We start from the raw sequence: 18,852 nt of genomic DNA, 5'->3' as shown, positions 1-18,852 counted from the left end.
TGTTTTGGTACCCTTCCCCAGATCTGTGCCTCAACACAATCCTGTTTCGAAGCTCTATGGACAATTCCTTCGACCTCATGGCTTGGGTTTTTACTCTGACATACACTGTCAACTGTGGGACCTTATATAGACAGTTGTGTGCCTTTCCAAATCATATCCAATCAATTGAATTTACCACAGCTGGACTCCAATCAAGTTGTAGAAACATCTCAAGGATGATCAATGGAAACAGGATGTATCTGAGCTCAATTTTGAGTCTCATAGCAAAGGGTCTGAACACTTATGTAAATAAGGTATTTCTGTTTTGGATTTTTAATAAATTAGCAACATTTTCTAAAAACCTATTTTTGCTTTGTCATTATGGGGTATTGTGTATAGATTGCTGAGTTTAAATTGTTTTATCCATTTTAGAATAAAGCCATAACATAACAAAATGGGTGAAAAGTCAAGGGGTCTGAATACTTTTCGAAATCACTGTAGGCAACTATTATGACTGTATGAGCATATTTCACCTGCCGAAAAGCACGTTCATTCCAGTCATAACATGCCCTCTCACAAAAACCTATGTACGATACAAAAAATATATAATGAAAACTACAACCTCCATTTCAGGGGTAAAAAGGCTTAGAAACATTAGGTAACCACATAACATGCAAACATAGATGTGTTATGAGATTGTTATAATACAAATGCAAATACACAATGCAAAGAGACATGCAAATGTCCTCGCATTGGGCACACACAAAGAAACCTGTTAAATCAGTCCACAAATATTATGCACAGGCAAATATAGTCACGGAAACACCCTCAGAAACAAAGGTACTGGCTATATTGCTCAGCTGTGCTGCAGCACAATCTTTACTTTAGTACGTCTCAGTGTTAAGATTCCTTGTTTAAATAAAGATCCTCCTTGGACAAACTCAAGACTGCTTTTATGAATGCTTTTATTTCTTTAACATCTCCTCTTTATAAAGTACATGGACTCTTAGAAAACCATATTTGAATCCAGAACAACAAAAAAATTAGTAACAGTAGTTTTCAAACACCATACTTTTCCATCTGACAAACAATCAGTTTTCAAAACCATTCCCATTCCTTTGACACATAGACCTCTTGTAAACAAATCAATAATTTCAATTACAAAAAATGTTTTATAGAAAAATATATTTTCTTTAATAGGTATTTCTCTTTCGGCCTATTTACATGAGGTACTCTTCAGTACAATCTCATTAAAAAATGAAGAAAAAAGGGGGTTAGTGGGAAAAGGCCTTTGGTTTCAAGAAAAAATACATTATTTAAAATGTCCATTCGCTGTCCTGTGTACACAGTGTCAATGTCAATGATTGTTTTCATATTGTTGTGTGTGATTTGTAGCCAACACTCTGGGACCTCCACAGGTTTGGTTTAGAACAGAAACTTTGTCTACAATCAGGTTTCAGTCCGGGTGGTGGGGGTACAGAACTTTCGATGGGCAAAGTGACCGAGGACGATGAGGAGCATTTCAGAGGTGCTGCTGAGAGCCACTATGAAGGGCGCTTGGGACGCAAAGTCAGCCTCCGCCCGCCGGAACGACAGCTGCATAACCGCCAGCGCCAGGAGACTGTTCTGCACCCCCACCTCAATACTGACCGTCTTCCTCTGTGGCACTGCCAGCCCTGCCAGCTTCCCCATCCCAAACCCTAGCAGCAGCCCAAACAGGGGCACGGTCACCCCCGCGACCACTATCTGAGGTCTCACGTTGGCCAGGATAGACGCCCCCATCTGGTAGGCCATGAAGATGCCACCCACGATGAGCACGAAGCTGAAGGGCCGGATCAGTGCCAGAAGCACGCGGGTCAGTTTGGGCAGACGTAGCTTCACCAGCATGCCCAGGGAGATGGGGATGGCAATGAAGAGAAGGGTGCCCAGGATCTTGATAAAGGGCACGTGGAGGGCAGCGTGGACACCCAGTAGCCTGCCGTACAGGGCAGAGCACAGGGGCATGGCTGCTGCAGCTACAACGGTGGACACCAGGGTCATGGAGATGGCCAGGGTGACGTCCCCGCCCAGTAGCAGGCTGTAGAGGTAGCCTCCGCCGCCGCCCGGGGCAGAGCATGTGATGACCAGGCCCAGGGAGAGGGCCTTTGGCAGGGAACCCAGCCTGGACAGACCATAGGCGTACAGTGGCATGACCAGGAACTGCCCTGCAACACCCAAGAGGAGGGGCACAGGCTTCCGCAGGAGACCCCTCAGCACCTCTACCTCTACCTTGCACCCGAAGGCACACTTGTTGATGAAGATGAGCGGCAGCAAGGCAAATAGGACAGGGTTCTCAGAAAAGTGGGACAGCACGCCTGACTGTATGAGCCCGGCAGCTGGGTCATCCCTGCCAGGCGCCACCCTGATGCAGTAGTCTGTCCTTTCTTCAATTACAACAGGGAAAGAATCCTGGTCCAACTCCAATAGCTGGATGAGCAGTTGTGCCCGACCCGGTAACCCAGACTTTATGCTGATAATGAAACTCTTCACGGGCCCCGCATGACTGTTACTTACATTCAGGATGGAAAGAACCTCCGAGTCCAAGGAGCTTACATTGACCGTCTGCTTCCAGCTCTCGCGGCCCTTCGTACTTACGGCGCTTCGGTATTGACTGGAGATTACAATCACGCCCTTAGTGTTTTCGGGAAACTCAAATTCTTGGGAGGTCCCGTCCCCGATTTGTATATACCTTCTGTTACTGTCGGCCGTCACGTTCATGTTGTTGTTGTCTGTCAGGGACCTGCCCTCCGTTGGCGGATCTGTTCCTCTCGTTATCAAGAAGAGACAACAGAATGCAAATAGCGTCCTCATTGTTAGGTGCGCCGCAAATACACGCTGCTCCCCAGCCTGCGACCTCCCCAGTCCGTCTTAAACCGCCTCCCTTTTACAGAACGCGATAAAAACTTCTCAGATCCCCTGATACAACAGCTACGTATGTAGCGGGGTCTACATTCCTTCTGGTACCCATTTAGCTTCACCCGTGTTCTTGCTCTCTTTCTACCGGAATTTAAACATCACCCCGCCCCATCCGACTTGAACGCTGCTTAAATTCCAATAAAAAAGAATGCTGTCATATTTGACCGATATCAGACGATACACGAATCATTTTTTCGTGCTAAGAAGAAATATCTGCCTCCGCGAACCGTCGCCTCGAATTCCGGTTTTTATTGTCTCTATGCCAACTGTCACCACCGCCGTTTCCCCCTGATTTCTTCTCTTATTTCACTCACTCGCTAAGACTTATTTTAATCCAATCAGAGAAGCCCCTAGCGCTAACTCTCTTTTTTTGCGTTGACTCTCTAGGTCCCTTACCAAAATAAGCACCAACGTCACTTGAGAAAAATCTAATTGCGGGGGTGTTCTTTCTTCCATGTGTGGGCTGCAATCGCAGCATCATAGAGGATACACCGTTTATTTATGGGGGAGGACCCACTGCAAAATGCTGTGGTCATGTTATGTTGACTAAAGGAAAATGGTGGGATAAGATAAACATAGTCCAAAACATATAAACTGCAGTTCATTGTGGCTGGAGATATTTTCCTTTATTTAGTTATTCTGCCCTTACAAAAAAAGATTGCAGTTTTGAAACTGCAGTTAAAGTGCAGTAACTAGCCAATTGTGGTATTTTGGAAGCAGTAATTGCTGAATAACTGCAGTGCACTGCAGTTATACTGCACTGTAACTGTAGTTAGACTTCAAAATTACTGCAATCTTTTTTTGTAAGGGTGGCATCACACACATGATTTATGCAATAAATAATGCATTTAAGCAGGGCAAGGGAGCTTGTTTTCTTATACTGAACAAAAATACAAAAATACGCAACAATTTCAAATACTTTACTGAGTTACAGTTCGCATAAAGAAATCAGTCAATTGAAATATATTGATTAGGCCCTAATCTATGGATTTTATATGACTGAAAATACTAATATGCATCTGTTGTTCACAGATACCTTTAAAAAAAAAAGTAGGGGCGTGGATCAGAAAACCAGTCAGTATCTAGCGTGACCACACGCTGTCGTATGCATCGTTCCAGAGCATCCCAAACATGCTCAATGCTCTGGTGAGTATGCAATCCAGAACTGGGACATTTTCAGCTTCCAGGGAATTGTGTACATATTCTTGCGACATGGGGCCATGCATTATCATGATGGCGGAGGATGAATGGCACGACAATGGGCCTCAGGATCTCGTCACGGTATCTCTATGCATTCAAATTGCCATCAACAAATGCAATTGTGTTCGTTGTCCGTAGCTTATGCCTGCAAATACCATAACTCCACCACCATGGTGCACACCATGGGACACTCTGTTCACTAAGTTGACATCATCAAACTGCTCAACCACACAACGCCATACACGTGGTCTGCGGTTATGAGGCCGGTTGGACGTACTGCCAAATTCTCTAAAACAATGTGGGAGGCGGTTTACGGTTGAGAAATTAACATTAAATTATCTGGCAACAGCTCTGGTTGTCATTCCTGCAGTCAGTATGCCAATTGCACACTCCCTCAAAATGTTAGACATCTGTGGCACTGTGTTGTGTGACAAAACTGCACATTTTAGAGTGGCCTTTTATTGTTCCCAGCACAAGGTGCACCTGTGTAATGATCATGCTGTTTAATCTGTCAGGTGGATGGATTTTCTTGGCAAAGGATAAATGCTCACTAACAGGGATGTAAAAGAATGTGTGCACAACATTTCAGAGAAATAAGCTTCTTCTGCATATGGAACATTTCTGGGATCGTTTATTTCAGCTCATAAAACATGACACTAAAACTTTACATGTTGCGTTTATATTTTTGTTCAACATAGTGTGTGAGAGGGGGAGCACCTGGTATGTTTGTCGAGCAGAAGGGTGGATTTAAGGTGTTCAAGCTAGTCTGTTCTAGTACCAGACATTTGATGTCTAGTAAGCTCTTGAATAACACATCCTCTGTGTACGATAGAAAATCTAGGTTAAACGTAGTAGGCAACTTGAGATTTTGTAACCTTTATGGTTTTATCTATGGAGAAACTTGTCAAGTCTATGAGACCATGCTGCAACAGAAGCTTGATGAGCCACTACAGGAACATGTTTCGCTATCAAATTCTCTTGATCTTTGGACCGCTGCATATTTGATCACTGAGCAAAAACAGAGTGACCATGAACACACACATTGCACGGTATCCAGTTCCAGGTCGCTGCTAAGACGTTCGTACACAACAAATGCAATTGTGAAATTTGATACCACCATTCATATGATGTAAGGGAACCCCCTGTGCTCTCTGAACAGCAAGGGCACATCACATAAGATGAATGGATTCATAGCATGAAGTGTCTTACCTGACTTTTTAATAGGTTAAGTGAGTCCAGTCAGCATTTTTTTCTGAGAAAGCTATTTAATCGATCATAGATAGTGAGTGTAGCTACTTTCATAGTATTGATGAAAGAGTGCAGTTATCTATTGTGCAGTATGTGGCCTACTTTGACTCATGCCTCAGAGGTTTCAAGAAAAAAGGGAGAGGTCTGGTCTTCTGTGAAAGCATTTAAGCCAACAACCTGCTGAACTGGAGAGCTCTCCAGACATTTCGCAGAGTGATAGTTGTTAAGAGCCACAGGGCAGATAATATACCTCACAAAAGACACAGGAAAAAAAGCCTCTGTTAAGATTCCATACACACCTAGTGCCTTCAGAAAGTAATCACACCCTTTATTTTTTCCCACATTTTATTGTTTTATAGCCTGAATTTTAAATGGATTACATTTAGATTTGTCATTGACCTACACACAATAGCCCATGTCAAAAGTATAATTATGTTTTTAGAAATGTTAACAATTTAATTAGAAATGAAAAGCTGAAATGTCTTGAGTCAATAAGTATTCAGACCCTTTGTTATGGCAAGCCTAAATAAGTTCAGGGGTAAGAATGTGCTTAACAAGTCACATAGGAAGTTTCAGGGACTCACTCTGTGTGCAATAATAATATTTAACATGATTTTTGAATGACTACCTCATCTCTGTACTCCACACATATAATTATCGGTAATGTCCCTGAGTCGAGCAATGAATTTCAAACAGATTCAACCTCAAAGACCAGGGAGGCTTTCAAATGCCTCACAAAGAAGGGCACCTATTGGTGGATGGGTCAATATAAAAAATAAGCAGATATCGAATCTCTTAGAGCATGGTGAAGTTATTAATTACACTTTACATGGTATATCACTACAAAGATAGGCATCCTTCCTAACTCAGTTGCCGGAGAGGAAGGAAACCACTCAGGGATTTCACCATGAGGCCAAAGTGACTTGTTTAAAACAGTTAGTTTAATGGCTGTGATAGGAGAAAACTGAGGATGGATCAACAACATTGTAGTTACTCCACAATACTTACCAAATTGATAAAGTGAAAAGAAGGAAGCCTGTACAGAATACAAATATTCCAAAACATGCATCCTGTTTGCTATAAGGCACTAATGTAAAACTGGAGAAAAAAAAGTGACAAAGAAATTAACTTTATGTCCTGAATAAAAAGTGTTATGTTTGGGGCAAATCCAACACATCACTGAGTACCACTCTTCCTATTTTCAAGCATGGTGGTGGCTGCATCATGTTATGGGTATGCTTGTCATTGGCAAGGACTAAAATGAAACAGCAGAGCTAAGCACAGGCAAAATCCTAGAGGAAAACCTGGTTCAGTCTGCTTTCCAACAGACACTGGGAGACAAATGCACCTTTTAGCAGGACAATAACTTAAAACAGAAGGCCTTAGTTGCTTACCAAGACGACATTGAATGTTCCTGAGTGGATTCAGGCTGTAACATAAAAGTGTGGAATAAGTCAAGGCGTATGAATACTTTCTGAAGCCATTGTAGACAATTTAGACCCTTGTTTCAGTATGACCATGGGGAGAAATTAGGTTTACTTTGAAGCTGTACAGTAGGCATGTACAGTATAAGAAGTCAGTCTCTCGGACATCAACAGTTACCTACATGACCTGTTTACACCAGATGAATGCATAACATAAACAATCTTTACTGACGGCAAGCATGTTATATAATCTGAAATGCTAATAATAATGACCATCCCTCCCCACAGAAAAGGAAGCAAAATAATTGTGTGAAGCAGCACTAAAGAGAAATGTTCACAGCATCACAGATCATTTTTTTAACAGCATGAACTCTTCAGTATGTGAGCTTATTTTGGCAAAAAGTAAAACATGCATTTGAGGATGTGTTGAAACAGCACCCACAGTCTGATGGTTGAACTCATGTCTTGGTTACATGGTTTCCTGGTTACAAATGCTGCAACCATAGGATAATCCAGAAGTCTATCAGTTTGCTTGTGGTGCCATATGCTGCTGTCATTTCCAGAGTGTTGAAATAACAAAATGTTCATATCAGATGGCTAAATATACCAAAATACTGCAAAACAAGCATAACTTTGAGTATTAATAACTATTCCCATGTAAAATAAAAGAAAGGAATGTATTCCCAAAATGTCTTAGCTACAGAAGCCAAATCTCTGGTTTGTATGTGATGTGGACAGAAATGGGACATCCTTGTTATATGGCAACATAATTCAAGAGTTCAGGACTATAAGGTTATATCTGCACTTGTCAAAATGTTATTGACATAGCCTTGTTCGGTTCAATGTTCTCTACTCTAAATACCACAATTCATGTTTTTAAATTCAAAAGAATACAAGATAAAAAATTGCTAACACACTTCAAACCAAAGAGGGTTCAGAACTTTAAAGCCAAATATCTCAGAATATTCTTTTGGCAGATAGAACTTTATAGTCCCAAAACCTCAATATTAAAACCTTACATAGGATCAATCACTATATGTCTAACTACATACATCCAGGCACTGAGAAGAAGACCTATGCATACCCCTGCATCCCAATAAGGCACACATATTCAAAGCAAAATAACATAGGCATGAATTAGTAATATATTTTAAACAGAAATAATCAGGAAAACAAAAAATATGACTGAGAATTGTCCTCCCTCTATATAGAAATAATGACATTATGTCAGATGATTATTTCTTTTAAGAGTTGGGAGAAAGCAGTAGACAATAGTGTGTCTTAATTTTGTTTGTTAGTGTTGTCAATACAGTGTGTCAAGAGATGACTGTGGTTTAGTGCTACACAGAGTGCAAACTGGGAAACATCAGAGCACTAAATAATATTCTCCATTCAAGTCAATGATTTGTCCGTTCTATTCATTCTATGTATATTCATTTAATCTTATCTGATAGGTACAATCCAGATAAATAACTTTTGGGAGTCCAAGCTTCAATATATTACACAAATGTGTGTTTTAAAACACCCTTTTCCAATATACTATTTGGACATTTTGCAAAACTCATGTTCTCAGGAAAACCCTCAATTCAAATATAAATCCAAAAATATGTCATGTGACAATGTACTGAAATTCACAAGTACAACTAACCAAGGGGGATATTTTTTCTCTCTGCATTATTGAGAAGGGCCCGTAAGTAAGTAAGCATTTCACTGTTAGTCTACACCTGTTGTTTTACGAAGGATGTGACAAATAACACTTTATTTTGATTTGAGGGATCCCTAATTAATATAAGACAATGAGTGAGAGATGGAAAGACTGATATGGGAAAAGGAAAATGAAAGGTGGGGAAAAAAAGATGTGCAACAGAAAAAGTGCAACAGAAAAAGACAGACAGAGACAGAGGGGGAAGAGAGAGAGGAAGAGAGAGACCCATGCCTTCTCAGGTGGTATTTTCAGCACCACAGTGTGAGTGTGTATATAAATAGACGTGAGGATGGAAATCAATAGGCTCATTAGGTCCTCACGGTATGAACAGTTTGATAGAATCACACAGCTCCCAGCTGTTTGTTTCCAAGTGGTTGTCAAGCCTCCTTCTGTCTCGCGAATAGTTGAGAGATGTTCAGTTCCGCAAAGCAGCCAACCTGCAATGTAAATAAGTGTAATTGTTGATTTATATGAAAATCTTTGGTCTATGTGCATGTTGATCATTGGAATATCCCTATGCATAATTAAAAAGGGGATCTATCATAGCACCAACACATCTAGCCAAAATCTACACTACTTTACAGTCAAATAATTTTTTGACAACACATTTGACAACACATTTTTTGTCAACACATTTCCTTAATTTAGAAAACAAGCCAAATGTCCCACAGTAACCAGTGAATGCTGCATTGTTAGGGTACCTGCGAGACAGCTGGTCCTCCTTCTCCTGCTGTGAGCGTGAGGAGCTCTCTCCCAATGAGGTGGCTCCTGCAGGCAGCTGGCTGAGCTGGTCCATCACCTCCAGACCACTCTCTTCTGCTATCTGGACGATGAGGTCATCCACCTGGTCCTGGGGCGTGGTCAGTGTGGTGGCCGAGCTCATAGAGTCCTCCATCACCTATAGGCGAGTGGGTTTATGTTGTTTCACAATTAATGCAATTATCCAGAACGGTACAGTAATGCATGTTGAGATAAAGGGTTTAGTGAACTAGGGAAATGGTCGAGGAGGCCGAGTGAGCTACAGGTCTTAGGGAAGAAGGGGACACGTGAACAAGAGGCTTGAAAACTAATGACTTCAAGAAATTAAATTGATTAGGAGTACAACCATTATGTATACTGAACAAAAATGTAAATGCAACATGTAAAGTGTTGGTCCCATGTTTCATAAGCACAAAAAGCTTTTTTCTCTAAATTATTTTTGCACAAAATCTTTTACATCCCTGTTAGTGAGCATTTATCCTTTGCCAAGATAATCCATCCACTTGAAAGGTGTGGCATATTAAGAAACTGATTAAACAGCATGATCATTACACAGGGGCGCGCACATTGTGCTGGGGACAATAAAAGGCCACTCCAAAATGTGCAGTTTTGCCACACAACGTAATGCCACAGATGTCTCAAGTTGAGGGAGCGTGCAGTTGGCATGCTGACTGCAGGAATGTCCACCAGAGCTGTTGTTAATTTCTCTACCATAAGCCACCTCCAAAGTTGTTTTAGAGAATTTGGCAGTACGTCCAACCAGCCTCAAATCAAATTAAAGTTTATTTGTCACGTGCGCCGAATACAACAGTGAAATGCTTACTTACAGGCTCTAACCAATAGCGCAAAAAAGATATTAGGTGAACAATGGGTAAGTAAAGAAATAAAACAACAGTAGAAAGACAGGCTATATACAGCAGCGAGGCTACATACAGACACCGGTTAGTTAGGCTGATTGAGGTAGTATGTACATGTAGATATGGATATGTAGATATGGTTAAAGTGACTATGCATATATGATGATCAGAGAGTAGCAGTAGCGTAAAAAGAGGGGGTGGTGGGTGGGACACAACGCAGATAGCCCGGTTAGCCAATGTGTGGGGGCACTGGTTGGTCGGCCTAATTGAGGTAGTATGTACATGAATGTATAGTTAAAGTGACTATGCATACATGATAAACAAAGTAGCAGCAGCGTAAAAAAAAAGAAAATAGGGTTTGGGGGGAGGTTGGGGGGCACACAATGCAAATAGTCCCGGTAGCCATTTGATTATCTGTTCAGGAGTCTTATGTCTTGGGAGTAAAAACTGTTGAGAAGCCTTTTTGTCCTAGACTTGGCACTCCGGTACCGCTTGCCATGCGATAGTAGAGAGAACAGTCTATGACTGGGGTGGCTGGGATCTTTGACAATTTTTAGGGCCTTCCTCTGACACCGCCTGGTGTAGAGGTCCTGGAGGGCAGGCAGCTTAGCCCCAGTGATGTACTGGGCCGTACACACTACCCTCCGTAGTGCATTGCGGTCAGAGGCCGAGTAATTGCCATACCAGGCAGTGATGCAATCAGTCAGGATGCTCTCGATGTTGCAGCTGTAGAATCTTTTGAGGATCTCAGGACCCATGCCAAATCTTTTTAGTTTCCTGAGGGGGAATAGGCTTTGTCGTGCCCTCTTCACAACTGTCTTGGTGTGTTTCGATCATTCTAGTTTGTCGTTGATGTGGACACCGAGGAACTTGAAGCTCTCAACCTGCTCCACTACAGCCCCGTCGATGAGAATGGGGGCGTGCTCGGTCCTCCTTTTCCTGTAGTCCACAAGCATCTCCTTAGCCTTGGCTACATTGAGGGATAGGTTGTTATTCTGGCACCACACAGCCAGGTCTCTGACCTCCTCCCTATAGGCTGTCTCGTCGTTGTTTGTGATCAGGCCTACCACTGTTGTGTCGTCTGCAAACGACACAACAGAGGGAGGTGTTTAGTTCCAGGATCCTTAGCTTAGTGAAGAACTTTGAGGGTACTATGGTGTTGAGCTGTAGTCAATGAATAGCATTTTCACATAAGTGTTCCTTTTGTCCAGGTGGGAAAGGGCAGTGTGGAGTGCAATAGAGATTGCATCATCTGTGGATCTGTTTGGGCTGTATGCAAATTGGAGTGGGTCTAGGGTTTCTGGGATAATGGTGTTGATGTGAGCCATTACCAACCTTTCAAAGCACTTCATGGCTACGGCCGTGAGTGCTACGGGTATGTATCATTTAGGCAGGTTGCCTTTGTGTTCTTGGGCACAGGGACTATGGTGGTCTGCTTGAAACATGTAATCCGTCTGGCCCCGCAGCCTTGGGTATGTTGACCTGTTTAAAGGTCTTCCTCGCGTTGGCTATGGAGAGCGTGATCACACAGCCATCCGGAACAGCTGATGCTCTCGTGATTGTCTCAGCGTTGCTTGCCTCGAAGCGAGAATAGAAATGATTTAGCTCGTCTGGTAGGCTCGTGTCACTGGGCAGCTCACAGCTGTGCTTCCCTTTGTAGTCTGTAATAGTTTGCAAGCCCTGCCACATAAGATGAGCGTTGTAGCCGGTGTAGTATGATTCAATCTTAGCCCTGTATTGACGCTTTGCCTGTTTGATGGTTCGTCGCAGGGCATAGCAGGATTTCTTGTAAACTTCCGGGTTAGAGTCCCGCACCTTGAAAGCGGCAGCTCTACCCTTTAGCTCAGTGCGAATGTTGCCTGTAATCCATGGCTTCTGGTTGGGGTATGTACGTACAGTCACTGTGGGGACGACATCCTCGATGCACTTATTGATAAAGCCAGTGACTGATGTGGTGTACTCCTCAATGCCATCGGAAGAATCGCAGAACATGTTCCAGTCTGCGATAGCAAAACAGTCCTGTAGTTTAGCATCTGCATCATCTGACCACTTTTTTATAGACCGAGTCACTGGTGCTTCCTGCTTTAATTTGTGCTTGTAAGCAGGAATCAGGAGGATAGAGTTGTGGTCGGATTTACCAAATGGAGGGCGAGGGAGAGCTTTATATGCGTCTCTGTGTGTGGAGTACACAACCGCAGACCATGTGTAACCACACCAGCCCAGGACCTCCACATCTGGCTTCTTCACCTGTGGGTTCTGTCTGTAATAAAGCCCTTCTGTGGGGAAGAACTAATTTTGATTGTGTAGGCCTGGCACCCCAGTGGGTGGACCTGACTCTCAAGTGGGTGGGCGTATGCCCTCCCAGGCCCATCCATGAATGTGCCCCTGTCTATTTGTGAAACCCATAGATTAGGGCCTGATTAATTTATTTCAATTGACTAATTTCCTTCTATGAACCGTAACTCAGTAAAATCTTTGAAATTGTTGCATGTTGTGTTTATATTTTTGTTTAGTATTGATGGGGAACATTTTCTATAAACTTGTGCCACTCACCGAGGTGTGAACATCCAGGTTCTGGACCTGCGTCTCAAACTTGTCCATAACAGCAGACACCTTCTGCAGGTCCATGGAACCCAGCGCTTTGTCCAGTGCCTTAGTGACCTGCGTCATATTCTTTGTGACCTAGGGATATAAAACACAGGAGTGCCACACACAAAGGTAGGACAGAGAGTGCATCTCTATGAAAGTAGCCAGTAGTGAGGATGGCTGAGATTGGGGGTCAAGAGAAAAGATGACAATGACTAATGTGAGACACACAATTGGATGGTATTAACATATGATTATGATTAGGCAGAGGGAATAGACTCACTGCTTTCATAGTGACAGCAGTCTGGACCTTGGAGGCAACAGCATCAACACGGGATGCCATGCGCAGACAATTAAGGCCCTCGTTCTTCTTACGGATGGCATTCTCTGCATATACTCTGGCAACTTCAACATTCTTCTGCTGAAGAGCCTGGTGAGACGAACATACACACTTAAAGTCAGTTCAGTTGCCTATGAAAACAAGTTCAGGGGCTGCATGTGTAACAATCATCTTACAGTAGGAATACTGATCTAGGATCAGGTCCCCCCCTGTCCATGTAATCTTATTAATTGTGATCTAAAAGGCAAAACTGATCCTAAATAAGCAATCTCTGCTCTGAGACGTTTGATACATATGGCCCCTGGTCGTCTGTTTAAATCCTTAGGGCAGTAATGGACTGGTGGAGCCTCAACCATGATCTTCCACTGCCACCTGCTGGTTAATGTGCTGCACACATCTTTAGTCGACCTGTCCAGTCAGACACCAACTGAACATGTAACGGGTATGCCTAATAATTATTAAGTTAAATTAACTATTTAATGACACGAATTTCAACAATAATGTTGTTTATACACTATTGGGATAGACTGACTGCTGATCCTGTATTACCACAGGAGGATTATGGCACCTTAATTGGGGAGGATGGGCTTGTGGTAATGGCTGAAGCGGAATAGGTGGAATGGTATCAAATACATCAAACATGGTTTCCATGTGTTTGATGCCATTCCATTTGCTCCATTCCAGCCATTATTATGAGCAGTCCTCCACTGAACAATAAATACCACACCCTGTATACCCATAACCCGAATCGCGTTCAGTAGGGCCCAGTGTACACCATACATATAGCAAAATGTTTTGCATCAGAAAACAAAAATCTACTACACACAACCATGTTCAAGCCTACATTCTTTCTCAGAAAGCCCTCCCTTTACTCACCTTTTTAACTTTGGCTTGCTCGGATTTTGAATCTTTCTCTGCCTTTTTGGCAAGTTTTTCGAGCTGTTTTGCTGTAAACTGTTAGAGAAGTATAAGCAGACATTTTAAAGTGTAAAAATGTTTATTAACTATGTTTAAGCTCCACAAAGACAATGGCTAATTTCTTATATACCTTCAGTTGGAAGAGTGTGTCTGAAAGAAAGTAAGAAAGAAAGAAAAAAATGAGATGAAAGGGGTGATAGATACACAGATACAGCCCAGTGCATTGGGCCTGGAATACTTTGCACTGACAGTGTGCAATGACGACTATGACAGACTGAGGGCAACTAGCTAGTGATCTCGGAGTCTGGATCAAAATCATATAATTGTATAAGTTGTCAAAGCGTTCTGATCATTTCAAACTCTACACTACTCCAATGGCGATAACACGCGTAATGCTAGCCACCTAACTACAAATAAATGAAAACGGGAAGTTAGCTATCTATCTAGGCATGCAGACAGTTTAGAAAAATCATCTCTTCAATCCCCATGTAGCTAACCTTACTCGTCTAAACCTTTTTTTGAATACTCGTCTAGCTTCTGGTGTCATCTGACATTGCAGTGAGATTGTAATAGCTAGCTACAAAATGTGTATATTTGGTCAAATTTAATATAAACTAATATTAGGCTAGTAGCAAGCTATCATAACATTTATCTTATCGACTGGCTGCCAAGCTTTTCCTTTATGCTAGTTTATGTCGGCTAACTAGCGTTATAACGCACGACATAGATCAAAGTAAGTTGACAATCTCGTCAAATAAAAAGTCGAAAACGACTTACCATCCATATCAGCGTGCCTTCACTTGACCCAAAACATGTGTTTTAGTTTGACAACGAGCTAATTTCCTTAATGTTTTTTGATATTCTGTTTTTGTGATGAGTCTTTCTTTCCCCAAACGAGGTTAGCCAAAGCCACGCCCCTTTCCGCTAGCGGCGTATTCTTGCCTAAATACGTACACGTCATTGGTCAAACGCATGAGAGCGGTGATTGGATAGATTCAGAGAACCTCAGCCAGGCGCTTACAGTCAAAAGCGTGCTGTCAAAAAGCACTAGTTACCGTTGCTAACAACAACATATGAGAAGAATGAACCTCAATATCGCCACAGCCAGTAGCGATATTAGGATGTAAATATTGGTGGGGCAAACTAAAAAATAAAATGTTAGATGCATGACAGCAAAGCCACAACACAACACTAAACAATACATTAATTTCACTATAACGGTGACAAACGGTGCCCACAAACTGTTAGGGCCTACATAAAGCTGTTCCTAAAGCACAGCTTTCTTTTCAGCACAATGGAGGGAATCCTTACCACTGGTACACCAGGCTATCAGGTCTTGTCTGGCAGCGAAACAGTTTATTCAGCCTCATTTACTGCCTTTAAAAAAACATAGCTGATATGGCTGACTTTGTTAAATAAATGTGGTTTCTACTGACAACTGAGATGTACTATGGCATAAGGCCCTGGGGATGATGAGAAGATAAGAGGCAATCCCTCATTTTGATTAAGACATTAATGAGAGAGCTAGGATGGACGTAGTCAATATAACTATTTCTTCAGCACTTTTGAAATGTACCGCAACAGAATTCAGAACATGGATTCAGAACATGGGCGTTCTTACAGTATTCTCCTTGTACACCAAGTCAGAACCGTGGGATAAATAAAGGAGGCATATGTAAGCAGACAATGAAACGTCTTACAATATTCGATGATTACATTTCTCTAAAACAGGCTATAGGATACATGTGCAGAACCAAGTCATAACAGTAGGCTAAGTTATGAGGGGAAAAGGGACCAAATTATTAGGGTGAGTGAGGCACATGGGCTACTAACAGCTACACAACATACACTTAGTACTACTTTCTTAGCCACAGTATACATATCTCCCTGGCATATTACATAATTTATGCGGCGGCATACAAGACATTTCTGGACTCATCGTTGTTGTGCTGTGCTCACTTGAACAAGAAGGTGGCACGGCGGTCCAAGTTGTGGGCAAATTTTGAAATTCAACTTTGTCATCAAAGTCTGACATTTTCTGGATTTCTGGTGCGTTTAAGACAACTGGGAACTCTGGGGGAAAACAAGGTTGAATCATGACGTCAGTGATCTTCTCATATGTATATAGTGTATTCTATTCTACTGTATTTTAGTCAATGCCACTCCGATATTGCTCAATCTAATATTTATATATTTCTTAATTCTATTCTTTTACTTTTAGATACGTGTGTATTGTTGTTAATCGTTTTAAGATACTACTGCACTGTTGGAGCTAGGAACACAAGCATTTCGCTACACCCGCAATAACATCTGCTAAATATGTGTATATGACCAACAATATTTGATTTGATTTAGAAAGAGGCCCGAGTCCCTGACTTGGAATTCCAAGTTGGATGACAGTTCAAAACGTATTTTCCCAGTCAGAGCTCGTTTTTTTCAGAGTTTCCGGTTGTCTTGAACTCACTGAAATCTGAGATTTGCCAGTTCCAATTTTCCAGTTGTTTTGAATGCAGCAGAAGTAATGGAGGATTGACAGCATGGACAATTTATTAAACATTTACTGACCCATTTGCGTGTGAATGTTTATTATTTTAAGCTTGGAAAAGAGACTCTTTCAGACAGCTGTTTTAAATTCTTAAACCCAGACGTGGACAACACACCCTCTCCACTGAATAGCAAGCAGTGGAAGCAAAATAGTAATTGCTTTGCAACGCTTGCAGTTAGCCACCAATTCCTTCCAAACCACTCACTGTTGAATTTGCGATTTCCGACTTGCTGTGTAATGTTTATGTCCAATGGCCAATGAGCTCTGATATGTTTTATCTATATTTTCTCTTCATGTGACAAGGATTGAAAAGGATTTGCCCCAGTAGATTGTCAAGATTGTCATGATGATGACTGCATGTCTAGCTTCCTAGATAAGATTTTAAAAGAATGATGTTGACATGATCAGTCGAATCAAAGCGATGGTAGATATAACGTGATTTGACGTCATTTTATCTGTGGCCAATGACCTTGAGCCTTCTTGGATGGGTACTTCTAATGTAAATCTATGGCAGCACCCAAGGGGGCTTGAACTGCCTAGCTCTCCCTTTAAATCAAATCAAATAAAATGTTATTAGTCACATACACATGGTTAGCAGATGTTATTGCGAGTGTTGCAAAATGCTTGTGCTTGTAGTTCGGACAGTGCAGCAATATCTAACAAGTAATCTAACAATTCCACAACTACCTAATACACACAAATCTAAGTAAAGGGATGGAATAAGAATATGTACATATAAATATATGGATGGGCCATGACCGACCGGCATAGACGAGATGCAATAGATGGTAGAAAATACAGTATATAATATCTGGGATGAGTAATGCAAGATATGTAAACATCATTATTAAAGTGGCGTTAGTAAAGTGACTAGTGATCCATTTGTTAGTGGCCAATTATTTCAAGTCTGTATGTAGGTAGCAGCCTCACTGTGTTAGTGAAGGCTGTTTAACAGTCTTATGGCCTTGAGATATAAGCTTTTTTTCAGTCTTTTGGATGGTAGCGGGGTGAACAGGCAGTTGCTTGGGTTGTTGTTGTCCTTGATGATCTTTTTGGCCTTCCTGTGACATCGGGTGCTGTAGGTGTCCTGGAGGGCAGGCAGTTTGCCCCTGGCGATGCGTTGTGCAGACCGCACCAATCTCTGCAGAGCCCTGCGGTTGTGGGATCCTGTATTTTCACTGCACTCACCTGATTTTCTCTTATTTTTAAATGTTTTTTATTTTATTTTTATTAACAACAAATCAATACAGGAAGTACAGGGAACACAAGTATATATAAGTATATATAAATCATATACAAAGGACAATTGGTCTAGGGGGTACAATATGACATTACACAAGGACCTTGAGGGACATACATACACTTATAATTCTAACAGCTTTTTTGTTAGTAGAGTATTTAATTGTCTTAAAATATAGTTCAATATATTTTTGTAAGGTAAGAAAATGTTGTGTTTTGTTTGTAAATTTACATTTGTGAATATGAAATTTGGCCAAAAGAATAATGAAATTAATTACATAAAATTGTTTCAGTTTATTTCTACATCTCTCCACATGGATTAAATCTTCATAAATGTGTTCAATTATAAATCTACTGATGTCTTGCCACAGTTTCCTTACATGAATACAATGCCAAAAAATATCCAACACAGTTTCTGGGTGGTCATTACAAAAGGTACAATTTGAGTTTATGTTTTCCTTAAACTTCTTCATATAGTGGTTGACAGGAAAATATGTATGGACAATTTTAACGGAAACTTCCTTAATTCTGTTAACAACATCCAAAGTTTTTTCCAACAGATATTATCAATAAATCCGTTCCAATAAGGCATGACATAAGGTATAGATAGATACAACATTCTGCTGAAACATGGTTCGTATCGCTCTGTTGTTGAATGGAACAACAGAGAAACAAATCCCTGATCTTCTCTTGTCTTTTAACGGCACGTGCCTGGCTGAGGCCCCCCGAATCCATCCAATCACGGCTCTAATGATGTTGACTAATGACGTGCGTATGTAGGCTGGGATACGCCCCTATCTAAAAACGGACGCGGCTTTGGCTAACCTCGATTGAGGGAAAAAAAGACGCGTTCAGAACAGGTCACGTGAGAGAGGCTTTTCTGTTGCTGAAGCTTAAAGGAAGAGGCCATTATTGTTAGTCACATGACATGATGCTTACTTTAACCCTTTGTCCTCCACTTTCCAAAATACACGATCAACCTTCCCAAATCATAAACATAAATGATTATTTAAAGGTATGCTCTGAGAAGGCTCATAGAAGACAGGCTATGTACACACTGCCCACAAAATGAGGTGGAAACTGAGCTGCACTTCCTA

The 18,852-nt window shown here is 41.5% G+C and overlaps 2 protein-coding genes across 3 annotated transcripts; both read right to left on the bottom strand.

The window, feature by feature from the left end:
- Positions 1–927: 927 nt before the first annotated feature.
- Positions 928–3,413, bottom strand: LOC112252292 (P3 protein). Its single transcript, XM_024423406.2, has one exon. The coding sequence runs from the start codon at positions 2,827–2,829 to the stop codon at positions 1,429–1,431; it is 1,401 nt and encodes a 466-aa protein (XP_024279174.1). The 5' UTR covers positions 2,830–3,413; the 3' UTR covers positions 928–1,428.
- A 3,482-nt stretch (positions 3,414–6,895) lies between these two features.
- Positions 6,896–14,901, bottom strand: chmp1a (charged multivesicular body protein 1A). Of its 2 annotated transcripts, XM_024423404.2 has the most exons (7): positions 14,749–14,901; positions 14,102–14,121; positions 13,930–14,007; positions 12,997–13,143; positions 12,681–12,809; positions 9,213–9,409; positions 6,896–8,948 (listed from the first exon to the last, which is right to left on the bottom strand). In XM_024423404.2, the coding sequence occupies exons 1-7, from the start codon at positions 14,753–14,755 to the stop codon at positions 8,927–8,929; spliced, it is 600 nt and encodes a 199-aa protein (XP_024279172.1). In that variant the 5' UTR covers positions 14,756–14,901; the 3' UTR covers positions 6,896–8,926. The 2 variants fall into 2 exon arrangements, with proteins under 2 accessions (XP_024279172.1, XP_024279173.1); XM_024423405.2 differs by lacking the exons at positions 13,930–14,007; positions 14,102–14,121.
- Positions 14,902–18,852: the final 3,951 nt, after the last annotated feature.

Source organism: Oncorhynchus tshawytscha, linkage group LG06 (assembly GCF_018296145.1).
Source record: "Oncorhynchus tshawytscha isolate Ot180627B linkage group LG06, Otsh_v2.0, whole genome shotgun sequence".
NCBI lineage: Eukaryota > Metazoa > Chordata > Actinopteri > Salmoniformes > Salmonidae > Oncorhynchus > Oncorhynchus tshawytscha.
Note: the sequence above shows the minus strand (reverse complement) of the source record. Positions and strands in the feature narration are given on the sequence as shown.